General features: G+C 40.2%; 1 protein-coding gene across 1 annotated transcript in view; it reads left to right on the top strand.

Annotated features, from left to right (window-relative positions):
* LOC134862067 (furin-like protease kpc-1) overlaps positions 1 to 23,350 on the top strand; it is a 181,542-nt gene that overhangs the window by 404 nt on the left and 157,788 nt on the right. The window contains exons 2-3 of the mRNA XM_063879750.1: positions 6,069 to 6,244; positions 22,238 to 22,330. Of these exons, the coding sequence (XP_063735820.1) occupies positions 6,069 to 6,244; positions 22,238 to 22,330 (269 nt within the window). The remainder of the gene's footprint in view (positions 1 to 6,068; positions 6,245 to 22,237; positions 22,331 to 23,350) is intronic.

Genomic DNA, 23,350 nt, shown 5'->3' with positions numbered 1-23,350 from the left:
ATACAGGTTGATTTTATTATGTTATAGTAAATTACCTGATGTATAATTTGTGTAATGGACTACTATTGCTCACAAAAAGGTCACTAATGACAGACTACTACAGAAGCATCAACTGTTGTAATTTTGCCCCTCTGTAAAATTACATTATAATAAAAGTAATACACCGTCACAGTATTGCCTGGTTAGACCTCATTCAGGTTGTTAATGGTGGAGCTACTCAGAATAGACTTTTAAAAAAATGTTTAACTGGGAAAGTAAGAGAAGTGTAAGTAAAAATATTGTTGACCATGGCTCTGTTGCAGTTCATTCAGGTAACCCTTAAGTCATGCCAGTTACTCAGCATTGACACGACCAGGGCCTGGCAAACCTAAATGCAACCATTGTCAGTGACATTAGTAGTTACCCTTCTGCTTTCTATGGGGCCCTGGAAAGGACAAAAGTGGGGAAAGGTTATTAGACAAGTCCAAAATATCAAACTAAACAAACAATCTAGCTTACAAGATAATCAAAGGGAGTTGAAAAATGTTTGCGTGGGTTTAACATGAATTTAACAATCAGAGGACTGAGTGGCTACCTAGCCTCCCTGAAAACTTACCTTATCAAAGACTTTTCAGCTAGCCGCCAATCTTAAATTAGCTTTTTAAAAATAAATAAATAAAACTACCAGCCAGTACAGGTGTAGTTTTGTCGAGTGCCGGACTCTGAGGCCACCAAGCCAAAGAGTGGAATTTCAACGAGACTTCCTGTTCTGCACGTCGCCCATTGTTTACTGACAAGCCATTTGGCTTGTGGAGCCTGAGTTGAGAGATGTCGAAAAAAAGATTGTTTCACAAGTAACCTTGTTAAATCTATTTTCAAGCTAAATAGTCATCATTTGATAGCCAATAGGTTCAGAGATTGCATTTGGGCCAATGCGTCTCTTTTGCTATTCACACAGACAGTTTACCTGATATTAACCAGAACATTTTAAAGCTTGATAGGGCAATACTACTCAGACTAAAATTGGAAGCCTGATCCCAACTAATACCGGCATTTTTTTACTGTTGCCTACTATATAATCTATTTTATAGAAATGATATAGTTTTAGGTTTACTACACACTCCAATAGGTGCCCATTTTGCAACTTTTTGTTGACCCCTATGTAATTTTTTAAAAAGATTGCAAGGATGGACAATTTGGTGAATGCATGAATTTCCTTACTTATGACACTTCAGATTTAGATATATCCCAGTCTTGGACGTAGACGTTACTGTGGCAAATAAAAGCAAGTTGACTAGAGTTAGAGAATTGCAGGACAATGACACAAATGATAAAATACACCTCGTAATGTTGCTGTTTATAGGAAAGATAACACTGAGCATTTCCTCCACTCTTAATTTCGGTTAAATGCACTCTGGACAATAATATACAAACACTTTTTGCAAACAAAATAATAAAATATTCTTTGTTATGTGCAATCAATAAAGACAGCATGAAAGTAACCCTCAACCTAAAGATTTCAATTTCTTTGACGTGGGTCATGATTATTACTTTATGTGAGAATGCCACTCACTACAATAAACACAGTGCAAAAGATATATTGTTTTCACTGTGTTTATTCTCCTGATTAGCAAACCAAAGACATGTATTTTGCTTTGGTGGGACGATAAAGTCCTACACTACTCTTTTGGGAATGCTCACATCGACTCCAGTAAGGGATCTGTACCCTCATGTCCTTGCATGTTTTCCTGTGAGCAGTAGTACATGATATTTTACTGTTGTCAGAGTTTGACCTCAAAACAGCCATCTATAAGTTTGGTTAGAGTCAAATCGGGGCAACGTTATCCTATGACGGGTAATTTGACCTCTGGAAATCCTGTACGATACAATTCCACCATTAACTCCATCTCTTTTAAGAGTATAGTCAGAGGCTTGTAATGACTTTGCATAATGACTTACATTCTCTTTTTTCTTTGGGTCTGCTTTCTAAAAGATCTCTGCATTGTAAAGGGGGAGAGCTAGTCTCTTTTATCTCCAGAAAAAAAAACCCTTGTGGCTACAGTTTGATCAATTAAACTCCTGAAAGGCCCCCCCCTCCTTTCATTCATCTGCCTGAGAGGAATATAAAGTTATCAGTCTTCCCGAGCGATATGAGGACGGAAATAAGTAGTTTGTCTATAAAAATGTCCAGGTACTTTATCAGCGTCCCAGAAGGCCCCGAGGCCCTGACACTGTTCAATGTGGAGCTGCTGTACTCATGCGCTCACCCCTTTCTCCCTCCCTCTCTGCCTGTCTACTCCATCTGTGCCCGAGGCTCCACTCCTCGTTGGGTGGTGGGGTGCACGCCGCCGGCCCTGCACCTCCAGTGGGATTGACTGGGGCCCGAGCCCCAAGTGAGGTTATCGATTTCAATCAGTGGCTTGGGAGATTGAGCTGAAGGATGCTGTAGACTTTAAACGGTGGTCAGCTGCACTGCTTGTTGTTTGGGGGGAAATGCTGCAGGAGGGGGCACTTTGCTTTTGAAGGGAAGTCAGGTAAACATACAAACTGAATTAAATGGAGTGAGAGATCTCAATCTTCCAGTTTGGAGTTCCAATGTGTGGGAGTGGGTGTTTTTGGGAGTGAAATTGAAGAATTAGCTCCAAAAAGTACAAAGATCATAGGCAATAGATTCCATTCTAACAACAATGTATAGCTGCAACTAGCCATTTTATTAATTAGTCATTATCTTCAGAATAATTTCTGAATTAATTTTGATTCTTTTTTTGGTTAAAAATGTGTGAGATAGTGCAAATGTCCATCAATAATTCCGAAAACCCAATTTTCCTAATCAAAACGCTTGTTCTGTGTGACCAACGTTCGTATAGCCTACCCTCAAAGAGGACATAATATTGAAATGTTCCGGTTCATATTTGAATTTTGTGCCTCTACTGTTATATGTTTTCATGCTTTAATGTTCAAAAGATCCTTATTTTTCTCATACTGCTTGTGTTCCCCCTCTGTCGGCTCTGTTGTGATTGGTTATCAGCTTGGAGATGTGTTGGAAAAGTTTGTCTGTCATTATGTTACAGAAGTAAACAAAGGAGTCCAATGGAGGTGTTTCAGGCAGTGGGGGGGGGGGTCCCTGTGATGTCAACTTTAGGCATATTAGCCTTTGCAGACCATCTACATGCACAAAAACCTATATAACACACCACAGGGAAGAGGAAACCAAAAACAAGCATACTAGGGCCTCTTTAAATATCATGGAGACTACCACAGAAATGGCAGATTTGAAAAACGTTGCCTCGAAAGTAAATTAACAATCAAACAAAGATTATGACAATGCATTTTCTGCCAGAGAGTGCAGGCAATAGATTCCATTTCTAACAATGATATGGGATTTTAACTAACAATTACTTTCATTATTTATTAATCTGTTGATTATTTTATTAATTATTAATTATTTATTTTGTGTTGAAATGTCAGAAAGAAGTAAAAAATGTCGAACTATTTACAGAAGCCCAAGTTTCCCACCAACATTCCAAAATCTTTTAAAATCTTTAGTTTAACATCTTGAGGACTCGCACAAAAGCAGCAGAATTGTGAAGATGAAACATCAACATTTTATTAGCATTTTCACTCAGAACATGACTTAAACTCCTATCAAAAGAAGATGGAATAGTTGTCCATGAAATTGTTGCCAAATTACTAAGATATGAAGCCTTTAGTTGTTCCGGAGCTATGTGTATATTTGGAAAGGAACCAGTTATAAAATCCCTTTTCTAATTGGGTTTAAATTCGCTTATATAACGATATTGACCATATTCATGGATAAGCAATAAATGTTAGTTGCATAATCTGGGGGAAGGAGTGGGAGAGTAAGCAATTAATGTTCTTCAGTAATGCATTGGTCTGAGTGTTTTTTTTTCTCGTCAAGTAGTCACTGAGAAGAGAGGGGTGACAACTTTTCATTCTACCACAGTTCACAGGAAAGCGCAGGCATAAAGAAAAGCCTGATAAAGTTCCTGTTTTGCTTAAAGAGGGAAGTCAGTTCACACAATGAGAGCGCCGCTGCCTTTCTGCTCTCAGAAGCATTTGCATCAAGGCCAGGAGATTAAACGTGTGGGTTGGGAACTGGAGAGAGTGCGTTGTCTCGCTCCGGGCCCCCCGATGCCAGAGTTCTAGCTTTCATCACACTGGGTGAAAGATTTCTCCTGGACGCTTCACTCTGTGGCTACAGGTGGGTGGTGCGCATGATGTAGGTGGCAGCCGCTGTGGATTTCGTGCAAAAGTACAGAGGAGGTGGCTGTGGGCAAATTGCTTCACAATTGCCAACTCTGCGCAGAGATGCTGAATCCCACACTCTATAAACTCATTTGTGTAGTTAGATGGGATTTGGAGTGTTGTGGTAATGTTTAAAACCGTAGGTGTTTGTGTTTTTTTATGTGGATATTAATAATGTCAGTTTGGAAACTTTATTTTTGGAAAGAGCATCCAGTGGGATACTGAAAAGTTTTGTTTAAAAGTTAAGAGCCGAAAAATGTAAAAGAGCAACTATTTGTTTGTCAGTTTGGTCTGGTTCCAGTTTACCAAATGTGAGAATGTGATGCTTTTCTTAATCATTTCTGATACACTTAATGTATAGGGTATTTGAGGGTAGGTTGGACAAAAGTTGTTAGATGAATGTCATGTTGGGCATTTTTCACAATTACTACTTTTAACAATATTAAGAAATATTTTATAACTAAATAAATTAATCGAAATAGGAATAGTCATGAGTTACTGTCATGCTTTTTTTCTACTATGCTGCTTATTTGCATCAGTGTATTTAAAGGTTTTCAAAGAATGGTGCAGGAATGAGTTCCAAAATTTCAGAAATGAGCTAGCAGTTTACTTTTTTAGGCTACATCTGTTTCCCTCGTCTTGAAGGCAACTCATTTTTGAATTTCTTTTTGGTTAAATGCCTGAAATAAGATCTGTGGTTAACAAGCTTTAGATATTGTTAAAGTATTGTTACACAAGTTAAAATACCCAGTAAATATGTCAGTAAATACCCAAATTGTACATTTTGGAATCTTTTATGCGTCATTAAAACACAGCAGTTGCTCACAAGTAACCAAATCACCCCGAACCTTAGCTGCTTTAGCTTAGCAGTGGTGATGAGCAGCCATGTGACCGTGATGTAGTTAGTTTACAGTGTAATGTTGGCTTTTACTTCTTGCTATAGCATTTACCTTTCAAAATCATAAAAGAGGTGTACAGTAAATAGTGGAGATGATCCTGCTGAACAAAACCAGTTAGCATCGTAATTGTTTGTTTGCCACAGATCTTGGTTTCTGCCATTTTCTGAAATTCAATGGAAAAACCCATTGGTTCTTGCTGAGGGATCCGTCGCAATTCAGATTCAGATGATTCAGATTATTTCATCGTCCATTACATTTATGTCAAATGGAAATTTAACTTTGGCACTGGCAAATGAAGCTACACTCACCATACACAGAACAACATACAATTCATGCACACACAAATAGGGAAATCGCATCTTAAAGTTACAAATGGGCAGTAAAAGAGAGGTTTGTTCTTCCACTGGCTTGGGTCCATTCAAATATCAGTATCATTTAGTATACATTAAGATTAAGCGATGGGGCTGGTGGCAGAATGTCCTACGAAGGATCACTGAGGCTTTGAAAGGGGGCTTAAGTTTGAGTCAAGGTGTGTGTGTGTGTGTGTGTGTGTGTGTGTGTGTGTGTGTGTGTGTGTGTGTGTGTGTGTGTGTGTGTGTGTGTGTGTGTGTGTGTGTGTGTGTTGGAGGGGAGACGTATTTAAACAGGATGTTGTATAGGATGGTCACAGCCAATGGAATAAAGGATTTCTAATAGTCTTTTTCTCTGGCCATGCTAACATCAAGGTTGGCTTACATAAATACTTCATCACTGCAGCACTTTTATTCTGGTTTACCCTCTAGGAACACACTCTAATATCATTTCCAAAAAAGGAATGTCTTAAAATATACATTATGGACATACATTTTAATAAAAAATTGCATTTTCTACAACTATTTGATAACTAATCAGTCCTTTTGTCCCATATGTTCTTCCTTTTTACAGGCTCCATGTTCAGTGCAGTTGTGCTGGTGCTCCTCTGCCTGATGCAGATGAAGCTTGTGACCACAGAGGGGCATCGTGGGACCAACCGCCATGTCTTCTATGCAGTGCAAATGGACGGAGGCATCAGAGCCGCCAGAGCTCTGGCTGAGCAGCACACACTGGAGTTCATACAGCAGGTCAGTGCCTGTTTAAAAGCCCCTTGTTGTTGCCTCCACATATATAGGCCTGGATCTTACAGCTCCCAGTTACTGAGTTTTTTTTCAAGAGCTGCCAAAGTGCTGACTTGTGTTTCCTATTTGAGGGATATCTGACTTTCATCAAATTACAGCAGCCTTTCTGAATATTTCATATCTGATCAAAGGCACTAGAGTCGGCCGTCTACACACAGTGACACACATATAAAGACACATGCATGCACATACACACTATCTAAGCAGTTCACGCCTGTGGGAAACTCCAATATGTGGAATAGGCTCCAGTTGAATGTCTTTGGAGATGATTGGGTCTTTACCTATTTGCCTGAGTTCTAATCTGTCATGCTGAAATCTTTCCATTTGTCAGAAGACTACATGTGATTTATCCACATCAATACTTTAAAGGCTTTGGTTGTTGAGTCTGAAATTGTGTCAGCTCCCTCAAAAAAACGTTCTCGACTGCAGTTAAAACAAAATAAAGGGATGTGAGCGGGTCTTGGATAGCTGGAATACTGTATTTTTTTTGTAAGGGCGAGTTCAAAGAGGCTGTTCAAGGGCATAACATATTTTGAAAGGAACTTCTGTCTTCTATGAGATATTCACAGTGAGAAATATTAAATAGGTAAGAGCCCTTATGATTTGACATCCATTCGTGCTGTGCTCGGTTACATTCAAAATCTGGGATATCTTGAGTTTTTAGATGTTGTGTTCTCCATTTTTATACTTTTGTTTAAAATGGTTTATAGATAGACCCTACAGGTGAGAAATCTGGGAAAACCCATATGACGTCACACCTGCAGTCTCTAAGAGTCCACTTTTAGTATAATTTCATCCATTTAAAGCATATTTAAATGAATGATCTTTGGCAGCGGGTGTGTTTCTCCTTCAATCAGATTTGAAGTTATTGATAAGTGATACTGAAAGAGTGTGTGTGTGCATTTTGGCATTATTGATAAGAGTTAGGGACCGTGTCTGCTGGCCCGGTGTGAGGCCGTGTGCAGCGCTGGCCCTGGGGAACGGGGACGCAAGCTCATTTCAACCTTGGCCCCTCTTCTGCCGCTGCTGCTGCCTGGATCATGAATAAAACATCTCGCTGACCTTTATCAGGAGTGTATTGGACAGTCCACCCCCGTCTCTTCCTCTCTGCATGTCTCTCTCTCATTGTCCCTCATGTATGCACACAAACACCTCTGCCTCTCCCTGCATTGCTTTCTGCTCTCACCCCACTGATAGTCCCCCCTTGCACTGGCCACCTGAAAGGACTAAAACAGAAGCAAACATGTTGCCATTTGCCACAAATACAAAAATAATTGTGCATTTATGTAGTACTCGTAATACATTTGTGATAAATGTAGTTATGTTATGGTGTAAATAACGTGCCCTGTTCCTACGTAAGGACTTTTCCATGGTAATTTCAAAATAAAAGCATATCTCAGAGATGACATGTACTGTTTTTCCACATCGCATCAATGACTTTGGTTTGTTCGTCATCAAGTCGATCCATATCGATGTACTGTTGTACCCCTGTCTGTTGGTTCATATTGTGATCATATGCCTTGTTGAGGAACTGTTTAGAAATGGATTTAAATGGGGAAACAAAGGTTTCATGGGCATTCTAAAATGCATTAATGATATTGGATCTATGATCATTAAAGGGATCCACATGTACAGCTCCGGAAAATATTAAGAGACCACTCCACATTTTTCTTAAATCTTTATCTCTACATGTATGGCAGCCATTCCAGTGTCTGTTGAATTCCAACACAGAGAAATGTTGTCAGTAGTTTATAGAATACAATAAAAAAAAGACATACCTATAAATAGTAAAACCAGAGAAACTGAGAATGCTGCAGTGGTCTCTTCATTTTTTCCGGAGCCGTATATATCAACACTTGATCCACGTCAGTGTATCGTTGCACCCCTATTTGGTTCAGATTGTGGTTTTGTTTAAAATTATGCTATTTTCCAGCAGTGTTGTAGAAATCGGTGCCTATGCAATGTTTAATTATTTAGGAAGGAGAAAATAATTTCAAAATAAAAGCCCATTTACAGGACCATAATGCGTATTGTGCTGTTTCGTTGCATCGATGATAATAGTGGATGTTTGGTCATTAAATCGTACCACATCAATGTGTCGCGACAGCCCTTTTTGTCAGATTATAATGTGATTGTGTTCTGAAATATTGTAGCAGTGTAGAAACCAGTGAAAAGATGCTGTGGTGGGATTCTTTAGTAATCCATTGTCAAGGATATGCAGTAAGCGTGTTGTATGTTAATAAGGTGTCCAACCCAGCACCTCCATATCCCGAGCAACCCCCACTCTCACGATCCCCCCAGGTCCAATCTGCTGACTACCAGCTTCTACCTGTCTGTTGCCAGAGGCTGATGCTAAATGTCACTGACACTAACTCGCCTTTGTTAAGTCAAACCTACTGTAAATATCCTAATATCAACAAGAATCCGACGCTTCACAATTTGCTGTGATATGCATATATATATATTTAAAACATTGAAGTGGAATGAAAAGTCTGACAAGCAGCCCCTGCGCCGGCTCGGGGAGGATTGTGATGTCTGCTGGCATTCCAGTGGTAATGCCGCATGAGTGGAATGGGAATCAAATGTCTCCATGCTGGCACTCAACATATTGTTGGTCTCTTTGATTTAGTGTACGCCATCCAGGAAAATGTCATCTCGTCTTTCTATTGTGCAGCCTTGACATATCCATTTTGCAACTGTGAAACACAAAGAAAAACAAAGCGAAAGACCCGCGATGATGTCTTTATGCCACACGGACAGATTTACTGTGATGCATTGCAGTTGCTATTTCGCAGGTGCACTGAAGCGTTTCCTGTCAGTCTTTATGATTTTTAAATGTGTCGGGGAGATGGAGTTTATCTATCCACGTTTATCTTTCACTTGTCTTACACCTTGCTCATTTAGAAATCTTTAAAAGATGACTTATAGGTTCCTTTTTTTGGAGGGTAAATCGGCTCATTCTCAATGATGCAGTGAAATGTAGAAACATTAAATAAAGACACAAACAAATGCAGTGCACCCAGGATCCCTCGCTTGTAATTATGTGTCAGTATCCTGACGTGGATTCAAAGATTACTGTTACACAATGTTCAATGTCATCTCCAAAACAAAGATGTGGTGGTTTAATGCAATCATTATGAGCCCGGGAGAAAGAGACGCTTTGACTAGGCAGGTAATGGCAGCCATTACAGGTGCAGGGTTTCGCACACAATGACAAAGGAAAAAGGAACCTGATCGCGATCTCAAATAGATGATTTTTCTGTTACACGGAACAACAGCACAGCGACTTGATATTACACGCTGATTAAAGGAAAAAAAAGAAAAGAAAGTCATCTTAGCTTGCAGGCTTACTTACAATCCAGCCGCCCCAGTTTGAAGTAACATCACATGACACCGCATTGTTTACAGGTATTATTTCTTGCTTACTTAAGACTTTGCAAATCCGATTAGAGCCAGATTAGGTCTGTGTGTTGCATTGTTTTTATTTTAGCTGAGATCACTGCTTCAAGAATTAAGTGTGTGTTTGTGTGTGTGTGTGTGTGTCTCTGTGTCTGTGTGTGCATGATTCTGTCTTGAACTCTGACACGTGGAAGTCCCCGGTCTCCAACCAATGGTGAAAGGCCTCCCCGATTCCCCTTCTCTCCGGTGAGGTGGAATACTGCCGGAAGATTAGCATACCATTAGCATACCATTAGCATAACATTACAGCGGCACAGCTTGGCTCGCTGTCTGCGGACGTGCTATCAGCTCATCGAGAGATTCAATCCTCAATCCCCTCCATGCTCCCCCCCCCCCCCCTCCTCCCTCTGTACTCACACAGTGTGTTTTCTATCTGAGTAAAGCAGATGTAATTGAGGCAGAGCACTGGATTTAGCGGCTAAATGAAATCACACAAACCATTCGTTCATTCGTGCACATTCAGAGACTTTCTTCTCTGGAACCTTGTAGTGCTATACGCCCAATTCACAATTTCTAATATCCTCTCAGAAATGGCCTCAGTCAGATGCTAAGCTATGTCAAGCCTTACTCTGGCTGGATTACTCTAGGCTCTGATGTTCTGGCCAGGTGTTCTGGCAAAAGGAGAAAAAAGGCCAATGGCCACCATCTTCTCCCTCGCCCCCTTCCACTCCCTTTTCCTGTGGCGTAGGGCACCCAGGGGCGCGGAAAGGGACACCAATCGTCTAATGGTTGGAGGAGAGGGCCCATTCCATTAGTCAGGGGGCCCAGAGTTCACCGCTGCTCCTCGGCACAGGGAGGGCGGAGAGAGCGAAATGGAGGCAGGTGTTGGCCGGGGGCAACACAGAGGGCAATACTGCACCAGCTGCATGCTGGGAAATGAAGCACTTTTTTTTTTCTTTCTCCCCCATGTACACTCCTTTACTCCCCATTTCTATTTCCTCGTACAGATGCTGTTACCTTGCTCACACACACTGCCTGACTTCCTCTCACCTGCTTTTGTCCCCAATTTTAATTCATTCGAGTAAGCTTTTCTCCATTTTCCTTATCTCTTTCTCTCTCCCTGTCATTCACTCACGGCTATCTCCATCTCTTTCATTTTCTCTCCCTCTCTTTGCCCCCCTCACTCGATCCTCGCTCATGCCTCACTCTCATTTGTAAATGGAGAGAGAGTCTGAGGAATATGTGCAGAAGATGTGGTTTCCCTCCCAGGTGGGAAACTCTGGAGGGAGATGAAGGTAGAGAAGAAGAAGAAGGAGAAGACGGGGTGAGGAGGAGGAGGAGGTGAGCAGAAATTATGCTTCCACTCCCTCTCCTTCCCTTTCCTCTCCCTCCCTGGGCTGAGATGATGTATGGCTGCAAAGGCCACATGTTGGCCGTGTGATGGATTAAAGCACTTTGTAGGAAAATTACTGAGAGCGCCTCAGCACACCCGAGTCTAGCCCTTAATAAAACTCTCTTCAATATTGAAATGGAGAGAGAGATAGGGAAAGAGGGGGAGATAAAGAAGATAAAGGAACACGGTGGACGGGACTAGCAATGTCAGAAGCGCACAAACACGCTCGTATTGAATATTGAGAAATATTGTAAAATAATATGTTGTTCAGTACAGCCTTGCTGCTGGATTTAGCTTTTAGTTTGGAATGGCTTTATGAAAAAGGCTTAGACAGAAATAAGTGAAAGTAAACGCGGTGTTATGGAGTTGATGTTTATTGTCTGATGCTGTCGAGTGTGTGTTATGCTCACCAGTTTCAATTTCTTCTAAGTAATATTCTAAGAACGTTTTGAAATAAACCTGGATTCCAGTCCAAACCTGTGTAACGTGACAGCGGACTTCTGCTTTAATTTCCCTACATCAGATCACTGCACAGTGTTTTCAACCAAATGGACAATTATTCCTCACGATTGACTTGTGAGTTTTTAGGATCTTTGCTGAAGAGTGGATTCTGTAGTTACTTTGGTTCTTGAACCTTTAACCGAGTGCGACATTTGGAGAACAGAAACGAGTGAAGCAGGCCTGGAGCAACATGGACTCGGAATGTTATAATTTACGTAGGTGTAGAGGTCAGTAAGCCTCATCTACGTCCCACAGTAATGACGTGATACTAAGTTAGAAAAGAGAATGAATTAAATGTTTTAATAATCCATTAATAATTTCAGTTTTTCAAAGCAAAAATACCACACATTTACTGGTGCACTTTGAAAGCATAAAACAAAAAAAAGAAATAACAATTAATCAAAGAAAAAATCAAGGAGATAATTGGCTACACATTGTTATGATAATAATAACGATTCTGTAAATTGAAGTCCCATTTAAATAATAATAATTATTCAAATAAATTATTCACTCGTTGGTACACCAAATCATGTCATTAATTCACTATAAAATGATTAAATATGCCATTTTGTTTACACATAGATTACCCTTATATCTATAGCTACTCTAACATGTCATAGTAATATTGTTCAACACAAGTCTATGATTAGTTTAATGTCCTATAACCTGTGTTTAATAGGAAAACATTTTTAAAGAGATGTCCACCTCTTTATAACTGATGTTTTTTGTCCGTTTTAGAAAATAAAGCTGACTTTTTAAAAGTAACAAAAGTAATACTGACTTTGGTAAACCTTGTTAATGTTACTGCTCATGTTTCTTGCTTTGTTAGGCTTCTATATAAACTTGATTTTGTGGCCCAAAAACAGACATAAGATCAAAATTGTAATACAGTTGAATCCTTAGGAGATTCACATTTAAATAAGTCAACACCCAATCCGACACCAATTGTATTTGTCTTGAAGAAAAAATATTCCGTTCCTGTACTTGTGACTTTAAAATGGACCGTAAACCTGTCATGCCCCCTCTCATCTCCTACATTTCCTGCCAATACTGTAACCAACAAGGCTTAACTGCTCACCCCATTTAGCCCTTAGTGTCCCCCTCCATCACCCAGCCCTCCTCCTATCTCTCCTTTCTGCTTCTCCGTATTTGTGGCAGTGGAGGCCACGGCCCCTGTAGGGCTGTTAGTAGACACACCAGCTGCTATTCTCTCCGAAGGGTGGGCTGCCTCACGTGGCTCTAACACGCTGCTACAATGACTCTTGATGTCTGTGTTTGTTTTTGTTTATCCTTCATGCTTTTCCCTCCATCTTTGTTGCTGTCTCGGCTCTCTGAGTGGCTGTTGGAGTCCGTCAACAGCAGCGGGGCACGCTTCCTGTGGATGCTTCAGCACTGTGATGACTCAAAGACCAACTCTACTGATCTGCCATTAGATGTTGTAGATCAAATCAGGCTGATAGTGGTTTTTGCTTTTTAGAAGGCTACTGAGGAGAGAAACTGTTTATACTTTTTGGACTGGGGTCGGTGAAAGCTCACAGTTTGTATTTCCAATATGTAGCCCAGTGTTTTTTGTACCGGTCTCAATTGATCGAAAAATGATTTATTGCGGGTTATTCACAATAATTCAGATAAAACAATAAAAGTTTAAAGTGCTAGTTTTTGAGGGGGATATAAAATATGTATATGTGAGTTATTCTATGAAAGCAATGCATGGCAAACTCGTAAAAAAAAAGGTGTGGGGAAAATAGAGAAAAGGCATTTTGCCGAAGCATGTGTTTAAAAAAAACAACTTTTTTACTATTTTAATGTGTCTTTGTATTTCTTTATAGTGTACAATGACCGATGCCATTTCATTTACATTATAGTATCACAATACACTCACTACACTCCCCACTCCCTCTCTCCTCTACCCGCACATGCCCACATAGGCAGAACCAAACCAAAAAATGCTTAGCAACATAACTTAAACAACAGAAGAAGACCAAGACAAAACAACAACGACAAAACAACAAAGACAAACAAACCCGACGTAAAAAACAACTAAAATACGCCACAACAAACCAAATGTGTGAGCCATGAAAAGAAACATAGAAAATAAAATAAAAACATCAAAGTAAAACCGAAGCATGTGTTTGAGTGAGTATGAGATACTAGCCATCCATAATTATTGAATCTATTTATTTGACAACTTATATACAAAGTCAGATAAACATGCTAGTTAGCAGGTGGTAGACAGTGAGCATCAAATGCATTTATCTATAGAGTTATGTATTCCATAGTTCAATTTTCACTCTCCTTTGAGCTCTGTTTTGGTTTCCACCATCTATGTAGAGAAATGTGTCTCTTTTGCTGAAAATGCTGCATTCACCAGGTAGTTGGTAACATAATCTGGTGAATGGCAGCTATCTTTCTCTTTGATGTAGTATTGAAGTTCAGAAGAGCAGGTAATCTGTTTTGGCTTGTGATCGGCATTTGTCGTTGAGTCAAACGATTCCAGTTTACAAGATTAATATTCAGTGTCAGCTCTGCGGCAGTTTTGCGTTCATTTTAAAAGGTAAAAGGAGCAACCAACAATTCATGAAACTTCATATCAAGCACCATTTTAAATGTCTTTTAGCAAACAAAAAAAGAACCAAACTGAAAATAAAAGCACACAAAGACTTAGATAAATGAACAAAACAGACATAAAGGAACAAAAGATAGAACACAGATCACAATGACTGCGGCTCTTATTGAGCTTGTGTGTTTCATAGTGCCTTAAATCTGCCTTTCCTTTCAAGTGAGCTGTTTTGATTTGTGACGCTCGGGTCTTTCAATCATCTGCTGCACAGTATGATAATTTGATTTGACACTTGAAGGGTGAGCGGAGGCATTTTTTGATCCGTAGGAATCAATAACAAACGTGTGTAGAGAAACGTGGAATAACAACTGAATCTAGAGAAATCACTGATGCACATGAAAGAAAAATACAACCTTACATATTAGGGAAGTATAGCTCTATAAGAATGGGCTCCGGTGATGACATAGGGTGTTCTTTTTTGTTGAATCCAGTTATATTGACATTTCTCTCTTGTTCAACTTCAAGACTTTAGGTCGTTGAAATGATTTCATTCTGTTGCAATGGCAAATACAAATTGGGCAATTTCCACAGAGTTTAATTAGAGCTTTTAGTGTCTTTAGTTTGTCAAGTGTCGCAGCTGGAGGAGAAGCCAGCAGTTATTCTGCAGCTGAGAGCAGCTCAAATATTTTAGCGACATTAGATCTGTATATTTCCTGTCTTGATTTATAACACTGTATCTTCTTTTATGATGACTGTTCCTCTTTTAAAGAGCATTTTGTTGTATGTTAACCTTTTACTCTACTCATATCTCAGGCAGCAAAGCTTACAGATTATTATTATTTTTTCCTGACTGTACTTGTTCCTGAGGCTGCACATTAGGTATGTGCTAATAGAAAATAAAAAGCCACAGAGGGATAATTAAAATTCAGTTCTTTAATTGATTAATCTATTCTTCTTCTTGCTCTGACTTCCAACTTTCATAATTGCTTGTGGTTTTTGGTTTGGGTTCAAGATTCTCAAATCCAATATTTTCTCCTTATGGGAGCTTGTATCACTCTCAGCAGTAGTAGCCAGATCTGCAGCGGATCCGAGTAACATTTTTTTTGTTTCCTGATAAATGTATACTTTTTAAAGCATATTGAATCAGCCTACCTCTCAGTGAAGAAGATTCAGAAAGCCCAGGCATAACTTGCTTATTTTAATTAATACACAGGAAGTTCTGGCACATAAAGTACCTTTCTGAAGTTAGCGCATGTCATGGTTATCATTCTTTTAATACAGCTAATACTTTAATTAGCGGTTAACAGTGATGCAAGAATGTCCTGCACACACACAGTTTGTGTGTTCCCTCCATGTCTGTGGCTTTTCACTTACAGATGAGCAGGTCAGGTTATTTGGAGAGTCTAATTGCACATTTAAGCGACTATTTTTTATGTTAATGCAATTAGCACGTTGTCTGTCTTTTAGATAACAAATACAGCAGACAGACGGGATTATTTCCGCCTACCTGGGTGGGAAAGGCATGAAATTCGGTCGAAAGCTGGTGGTATTTCCATAGTTTTTTAACAGATCATTTGGCTTGTAATTGCTGTTTCATACAGTTTCTTTTACAGTTTATCTTGAACCTTAAATAAACCTCTGTGACTTAACCTTTGAACCTGATTAGGAAGAGAAAACCACCAAAAATCGTTTGGACTTCCTCCTGTGATAGAAAGAAGTGTCCATTTATTGCATTCTGGAGAGTTTTCTGCACCCTTTTCTTTGTGCTATTTTCTTTTTTTCAATTCATCGGTGATGTAGACATTACAAGCTATCATTGCTTATATGAGAGCATTGAAATCGATGCAGTCTTTAATTTAACCCCCAAACTTTCCTCCATTGATTTAATTTCCTTTTCTTTAAAATACACAAAGACTTACTTGCAACAGTATTCCTAATCAAGAAAAAAGCTAAACGACTTCTGGAATATACAAGTAAGACAAGTGTGATGGCATATAAATAGCTGTGAAATGAAATGAAACAATGAATTGATCTAAAGTAACTGTGTATGTATGTATCCATCAGTGCCCAGGATGTTTGATTTCTCCAGCAACATAGTCAGTATAGTCCTCTGAAAGCAGCACTCTTTACAGCAGCAGTTCTCTTATGCTAATCCCCTCTTCCTCAGTACCTTGGAATAAGGTTGATTGTCGGACAGATTCAGTTAAGCAATCAAGACCTTCACAGAGTCCTTTTTACTTCTGTCTGGAGTCTGAAGGTCTAGTTGGATTGGTTGTCCTTGGTCCTAGAAGGGTGCGACAGGTCAGGGTGCCGTGTCTCTGTGTCCCGTATCAGCGCCACAGATTTAATCTCCACATCTTGCTTTGGTAAAACCTCAAAAGACTTTCAAGTTAATATATCTGTGAACTTGGACCATTGCAGTTTAACCAGCAATAAGTCAGTGATGGTGTTTAACCGATTTAATGAATTTTGGAAGAGCTTTGCATCAGTACATATAAAAACTGATTGTCGACTTTTTTCAAAGCACTTTCCATTTTTGCTTGGAACTTCATTACTCATTGCATATAAAACCTTATCTGCAAAAACTAAATCGTATGCCAAGTTGAATTAAATACTATTCATCAATTTTCAACAGTTTCACACAACATAATTTCATTTCTTCCCTCCCATGAAACGTTTTCATTACTTTTTTTCAAAATACAAATAATGGAAAACATACAGTATATATTTTTTAACATTATCTGCCATTATAAGTGAATGTAGTTGGAACTTTTCTGACTTTTCCCTCTTTATTTTATACATATTTTAATAAATAGTGCAGCTCCTGCAATTTTACATTTTGCACTAGCCCATAATGCAATTTTCATTAACATTTTGATTAATGCAGCCCTAATGAAAACATCTATTTATTTTTGTCGTGAATATGAACAATAATGAGTTATGCAATGTCAGTCAGAGATCTGATTTTCATGGAGGGGACATGATTTAGGTGATCTAAAACCCTCACACTTAACACTCCATAGTAGCATGGGTTTCTATCGATAACCAATATTTGATACATGCTAACATAAGCCATACCACCTATGGTAACCCTCTGTAGAATCCCGTATGTACTAGGACTTCCTACTCACGTTAAGCTTACTTAGTTCATCGTGCAATGATTCAGGCATAAAGTGTGTGTGTGTGTGTGTGTGTGTGTGTGTGTGTGTGTGTGTGTGTGTGTGTGTGTGTGTGTGTGTGTGTGTGTGTGTGTGTATGTGTATGTGTATGTGTATGTGTATGTGTGTGTGTGTGTGTGTGTGTGTGTGTGTGTGTGTGTGTGTGTGTGTGTGTAAAACTCTCATGATTAGTGTTCTCAGTGACTGGCTGGCTGATGAGGTTGATTTGTCTGACAGTGCTGTGTGTCAGGCGGGCTCAGCGTCCACACTGGAGAACATGAGTGAAGGAGCGGATAATTGATAGTGACAAGGCGCTCCCAGCCTTAATTGCTGCTGGTGAATTAGATTACCTTTTCAAAGTGCCTTCATTATCAGAGGGAGAGCCATACCAATGGTCCCCTGATTGGCCTCATATTGTTTTGCTGTGAACCTGCTCTGGCAGGGCGCAAGGATGTGTTGGTGAGGATGTGTGTGTGTGTTTGTTCTGGATTGAAATTGCTCACTAATTTTCATCTGTAGTTTGACCGTGTGTACATATGTGTAAGTTATGCACATCCAGTGTCAATAATATCAAGTTGTCAAAGTGACACATTTAGCAGGAAGTCTGTCTCTGTTCTAATTGGCCATTGACTGCTACTACACATTTAAATGATTGGTTCACACAAAATACAAAAAAAACAATTGTTGATTTCATTTGCCCCCGTTTTGAGATATCTGCCTCTACATTTTGCTGTAACCCCAATACAGTGGTAATCAATGGACAATCGCAATTTTATTTTGCACAAAATCATTTTTTTTAAAGAAGAAATATTGCACTCATTTCCAGGTTTCTACTGGGACATGTCTCTATGTTTTAATGTTCAAAAAGCTCTTTATTTTTTCATACTGCCTGTGCTGCAGCACCTCTTCTCACTCTCTGTCTGAAACCAGAGCCCAGTCTGCTCTTATTGGTTAGCTGGCCGGCTCTGTTGTGATTGATCAGCTGCTAGGTGAAGTCCCGCTTCTTATCCTATCGTGTTGGAGCGCTAGCCAATAGAAGCGCAAGTGTTACATAGTGATGTCATTATGTCACTGAAGTAAGCAAAAGAGTCCAATGAAGGCAGGGGGGGGGAGTGTGTGGGAGGGAAACTTTTTTATAGACATCAGACCATTAACATGCACAAAAACATACACAGCACACTACAGAAAAGGGAAAACCCCAATAAGTAAAATTGGGCCTTTTGAATGTTTTTTTGTGTTTTTGGATAGTAGGAAGTTGACTTGAGTGCAAAATGCGCCTTATGTAAAAGGGCCAATGTGTCTTTCACAAAAAAAGATATATGAACTTGACTGTGTTCATCCTGTCCATATCCTCTGCCTTACACATTTGCTCGCTGCTGTGGTTTGAGTGTGTAAGTGTGAATTTGTATTTTTAAGAGCTTTTGATAAAACACTATATAATTGCAGACCATTTACCGTCGCATAAAGAGCCTCAGGATCAGAGCCATGGAGAGAGCAGTGCCAATATTCTGTTGGTTACCAAGAGAAACAAAGATACTGTTGCTAAAGAGACATAATGCTGTTGAGTTAAAATGTATTTTTCCAAGGCTGTAGCCACTGCAAATTATATTCTCTTCCCTTCCATTGTGTTGACGTCTTAGAAATAGATATCTCAACATTTAGAAAAATAACACTGAAATCTGCAATGCTACAATTGGAGTTCAGTTGGAAAAATACCATTCATAGTTTTTGAAGTAACATTTTAATTTCTCATTTTACTTAATTTATATGCATTCTTGTGTCTACCCTTTACATCTACACTTTCATTGTAATGTCTCTGTGTGTCTTCAGTAGAGATGGATGGTGTCAAAGCCAATACTGACTCATTAAGCCAATCAGATGTTGGTTATGACGTGATTGATGTTTTGACAGTAAGTGTGACTTATATAGACATTATAGACATCAGGTCACAGCAGGACTTTTCTTTTTTAATGCCAAAGCAATCCATGGCCTCACATGACCTGCAATAACAACTACTATTCAATAGATAGATAGAATCGGAGGATGAAACCCTCTTTGTTAGTCACATGCATGCACACAGCAGAGCACACACAGTGAAATTAGTCCTCTGCATTTAACCCATCCTAGTACTAGGAGCAGTGGGCAGCTATTGTGCAGCGCCCGGGGAGCAATGGGGAGAGGGGATTGGAGGTGTCCGGTGCCTTGCTCAAGGGCACCACAGCAGTGCCTAGGAGGTGAACTGGGACCTCTCCAAGTAGCAGTCCACTTTCCATATTCCAAGTCTGTTCGGGGACTTGAACCGGCGACCCTACGATTCCCAGTCCAAGCCCCTACTGACTGAGCCACTGCTGGACATCCATTTATCCAAAATTATGTTCAGTTCTGCCAACATCTTCAGTTGTTGCTGGGCACTGATACTCAATACTGTTACGTTTTCAACCACAGTAACCCTGGACTTTGAATATTCTTAAAGCTAAACAATGCCATCAATAAACCAAAAGATAAATATGCATTTGACTGTTTTTAGCCAGGATGGTATGGTTTAACTCGGAGCCAATCACCTCAAGGGGTTTTGATTTGATATTATGTGTGATTGGCCAATTACTGCAGCATCGTTTGGTAAAGTCAACCCGGTGAATTTAACAGAATTAGCAGATGAGTTTGCAGAGAAGCCCTCTGAAGTATTCCTTAACTAACATGATCTTAAGGTGGTGGTGGCCTTCTATGCAACTGAAAGCTTCCATTGAAAGGATGGTTATTAAATAAGGTAGCCAGCAGAAGTAAAAGTTTCAATGAAATGCTATAAGTACTTGCATCACTTCTAGTGTACTGGTTTCGGTACTTGTATTGTAATTTTAACTTTAACAGTTGTCTCTACGGTTAAAGCTTTAAGGGGACTTTGTATTTATGGAAAGACATTTCAGCAAGTTTCAATGATCTTCTTAAACCACATCCAAATATCAATTTGATTTCTGAATACTTTTTTGAGCTGGCAGGATGTATTTGGAAAAATAAATACAAATGTTCCAAGAGAATTAGTTATTTTTGACTTTCTTCTACCTTCTGAGATCAAAGGTCCAAACCTAAGTTTTCCAGTTCAAGAGAAGTTATAACCCTTCTCAGTCGACAAATAAACAACATAAAAGCTATGAAAAGAGATACAGTGGAATGGACTTTGCAGAGAGAGGAGTTCCTTCCTTGCACAGATGGTGACATGTACATCTTCCAAACCCAGAAGTCCTGCAGCACTGGTTTCAGCTCCAGTCATCCTTCCTCATCCCATTTCCATATCTTTCTCCAGTCACTGCCCCGTCACCAGCCCCCCAAAAAACCCAACGGCATCCACATCCCCTTCCCTGTCACAGCCTTCATCCCTTCCCCAGTCAGCGCGCCGCTCCCCTGCTGAGTTAAATGGAGTGTGCCGGCGTCTGGGGAGTCGCGTGTGTTCAGTTGAGCTCGGCTCAGCTGGGCTGCCAGCATTATAAACTTACTGTGTGATTATTGTCAGAGCGAGACTCTTCCACCCAGGATCTCTGCGCTGATGGGTACTGTGTCACTGGGTACAGCCAGCCATGGAGGGTGGGATGAGAGAGCAAAAAGGAGGTGATAGAAACCAGGGGTGAGAGAAGGACATGAAGAGAAATACTGTGGGTGGGGGTGAGGGAGAACAGAAGTTGAGGGTGGAAAGGCTGGAAGAAGAATGGAGGAACAAGCAGGAGGGCTGGGAATCATCAAAAGAAGGAAAAAAACAAGCTGAGCGAGGAAAGACTGATGTGTACCTATCTCGGCAGACAAAGACAAGGGAGTGATATAAAGAGAGAGAAGCAGAAGAATAATGTGCCGGGAGAAGAAAGAGAGGCAGCAGGGAAATCAGCAGAAAGAGGGAGAGACAGGGCCGAAGAGAAAGGCAAAGAGAGGAATTAGAGAGAACATTTTCAAGCGAGTGATGTGTGCCGTGATTGTTTTCTCTCCCTCTTTCTCTCTTTCTCTCTGTCTCCCTCTAAACGGTTGGTCGGGATGTGGCCTGTAGCTGCCGGCAAGAAGGAACTCAATTTGGGACAATTTACTCTGCAGTCTCAGCCCTGATGCACCTCAGGGACAGAGAATGGAGAGAATGAATGTGAAGGGAGATATAATCAGCAAGCCACACACACACGCACATGAACACACACACACACACAATTGCCGGCGAGTAGATTTCACTTAGTTAGTTCTAACTCTCCCAGGCGGTCAATACGATTTGAGTTTATAAGGCTTGGAAATGAAAAGCCCAGGATAAGGTTAGATAAACTGTGTGCTATTTGATTTCGGCCCACCTTCTTGCAGAAAACCCACACAAGACAGATGGCCGGAGGGGATATGCTGATATCAAGTTGTGCAAAGGGTCATGTGGTTGATTAAGGCAGGAGAACGTTATGTGTTTTGACCCGATTGGTCTCTGCAATGATGAAAACTGTTTGATTTTCCTTGCATCATTTGCCTTCCAAATCTGAGTTCTGGAGGGTACACAAATTTAGAAATATTCTTAATTAAAAAACCTCAACCAAGCACCATTTTGTGTTCTGTATTCTGTTTCATTGACCTGAAAATATGGTGGCAAACATGTACAAAAGCGCTGAAAAGGTACAAAACAATTTGCAAAAACACGTTCAAATTAAGAAACATCTCCATCACCTTGACACTTGCGCAACATTTAGAAAAAAAACCTAACTTTATACTTTAGAATTCCAATAATTGCTGCGTTTTGTAAAGCAGCGATTTGCACATGTTTCATCTGGTTGGTGAATGTTTTCTAAATACTGCGCAGGACTTGTCAAGTTGGTAAAAGGTTTCTTCTTTTTGCCACATTTGTGTTTTTTTTATTAGCGTAGTTTCTGAACCTTTTGCTTGTTTCTCCAAAAATAAGTGTTTAATCTGTACACTGACAGGTTGGCAGCCTGGAGGATGTTTACACCCTGAAAGACAGCAGGGGGCGCCCTGACAGAGCCGCCCTTGAGAACACACTTTCCACTGCAGTAGGGGTGAGTATTTTACCTGTTGTATTAAATAAACTCTGAATACTCATCAGTCGATTTAGAGAGGGGGATCAAGCCACTCTGAGGTTGTTTTGGCCTTACTTGCACTGTCTCTGTAACACAGCGGGAAATGGATTTGTAACTACAGCGAATCAGAGCGTTCAGCTACTTAGACGTGACTGTTTGATACATTCAACACGGCCACGTCAAGGTGAATTCACACTCTGGCATCGGTTCTGATTTCACACAGCATGTATATGCAAATGGAGTTCATTTGGCTGCCGTTGCTGTTTTAATCAGGGTGTAGTGTTGATTAGCGACAAGGATGCAACAAAAAAAAGGGAACAGCCATGTGGTGAGTAATGGCTGAAAGTTGTTTACCTTGCTCGTGTGCCTGTTCCATCCAATATCACTTTATGCCCCCCCCCAACCCCCAGTGCCACCTTCAACAAGCCGTTCTGCATCACCCTTCGGAGCGCACAATGCAGCCTCCTCAAAGGGCTTTTGTTGCCAGGGAAACCGTCACCCACGGAGACATCCCATGACAGCACGGGGTGAGGGAGGATGGGGGGATGCAGATTTTGGCCCTGGTCGTTCTCCGGGGTGCACCAGACCTCTGGCCCTTCCACAACACACTGCCCCCTCCAGTGGCACACACTCTATAAACACAAGGCAGCAGTAAACCAAAGACACTCATGCATGAAAACACACAAGCAGAAGAAAGCTATGGACAGAGTTAAAGAGAGAGAAGATTCCCAACTTTCTGATTCAGAGTGATCATCTGAATCAGTGCGCGTGTGATTAATTAAAGTAATTTATTCACAATCTCCAGTGACTCCATGTATGGTTCATGATTTTATTCAACTGTAACTTTAATTACTTTTCTACAATCGTAACTTTAGGTAAAAATGAATTTATGCGCCTTGAATGTCCCATATACCGTAATGAGTCTTAAATTGAATGGATTGCGCAAATAATGTTTTGGGATAATGAACAATTGCATACTTAGACATCGCCTCCTTAGCA

Source organism: Eleginops maclovinus, chromosome 3 (assembly GCF_036324505.1).
Source record: "Eleginops maclovinus isolate JMC-PN-2008 ecotype Puerto Natales chromosome 3, JC_Emac_rtc_rv5, whole genome shotgun sequence".
Classification (NCBI taxonomy): domain Eukaryota; kingdom Metazoa; phylum Chordata; class Actinopteri; order Perciformes; family Eleginopidae; genus Eleginops; species Eleginops maclovinus.
This window is presented reverse-complemented; position numbering and strand designations above follow the sequence as displayed.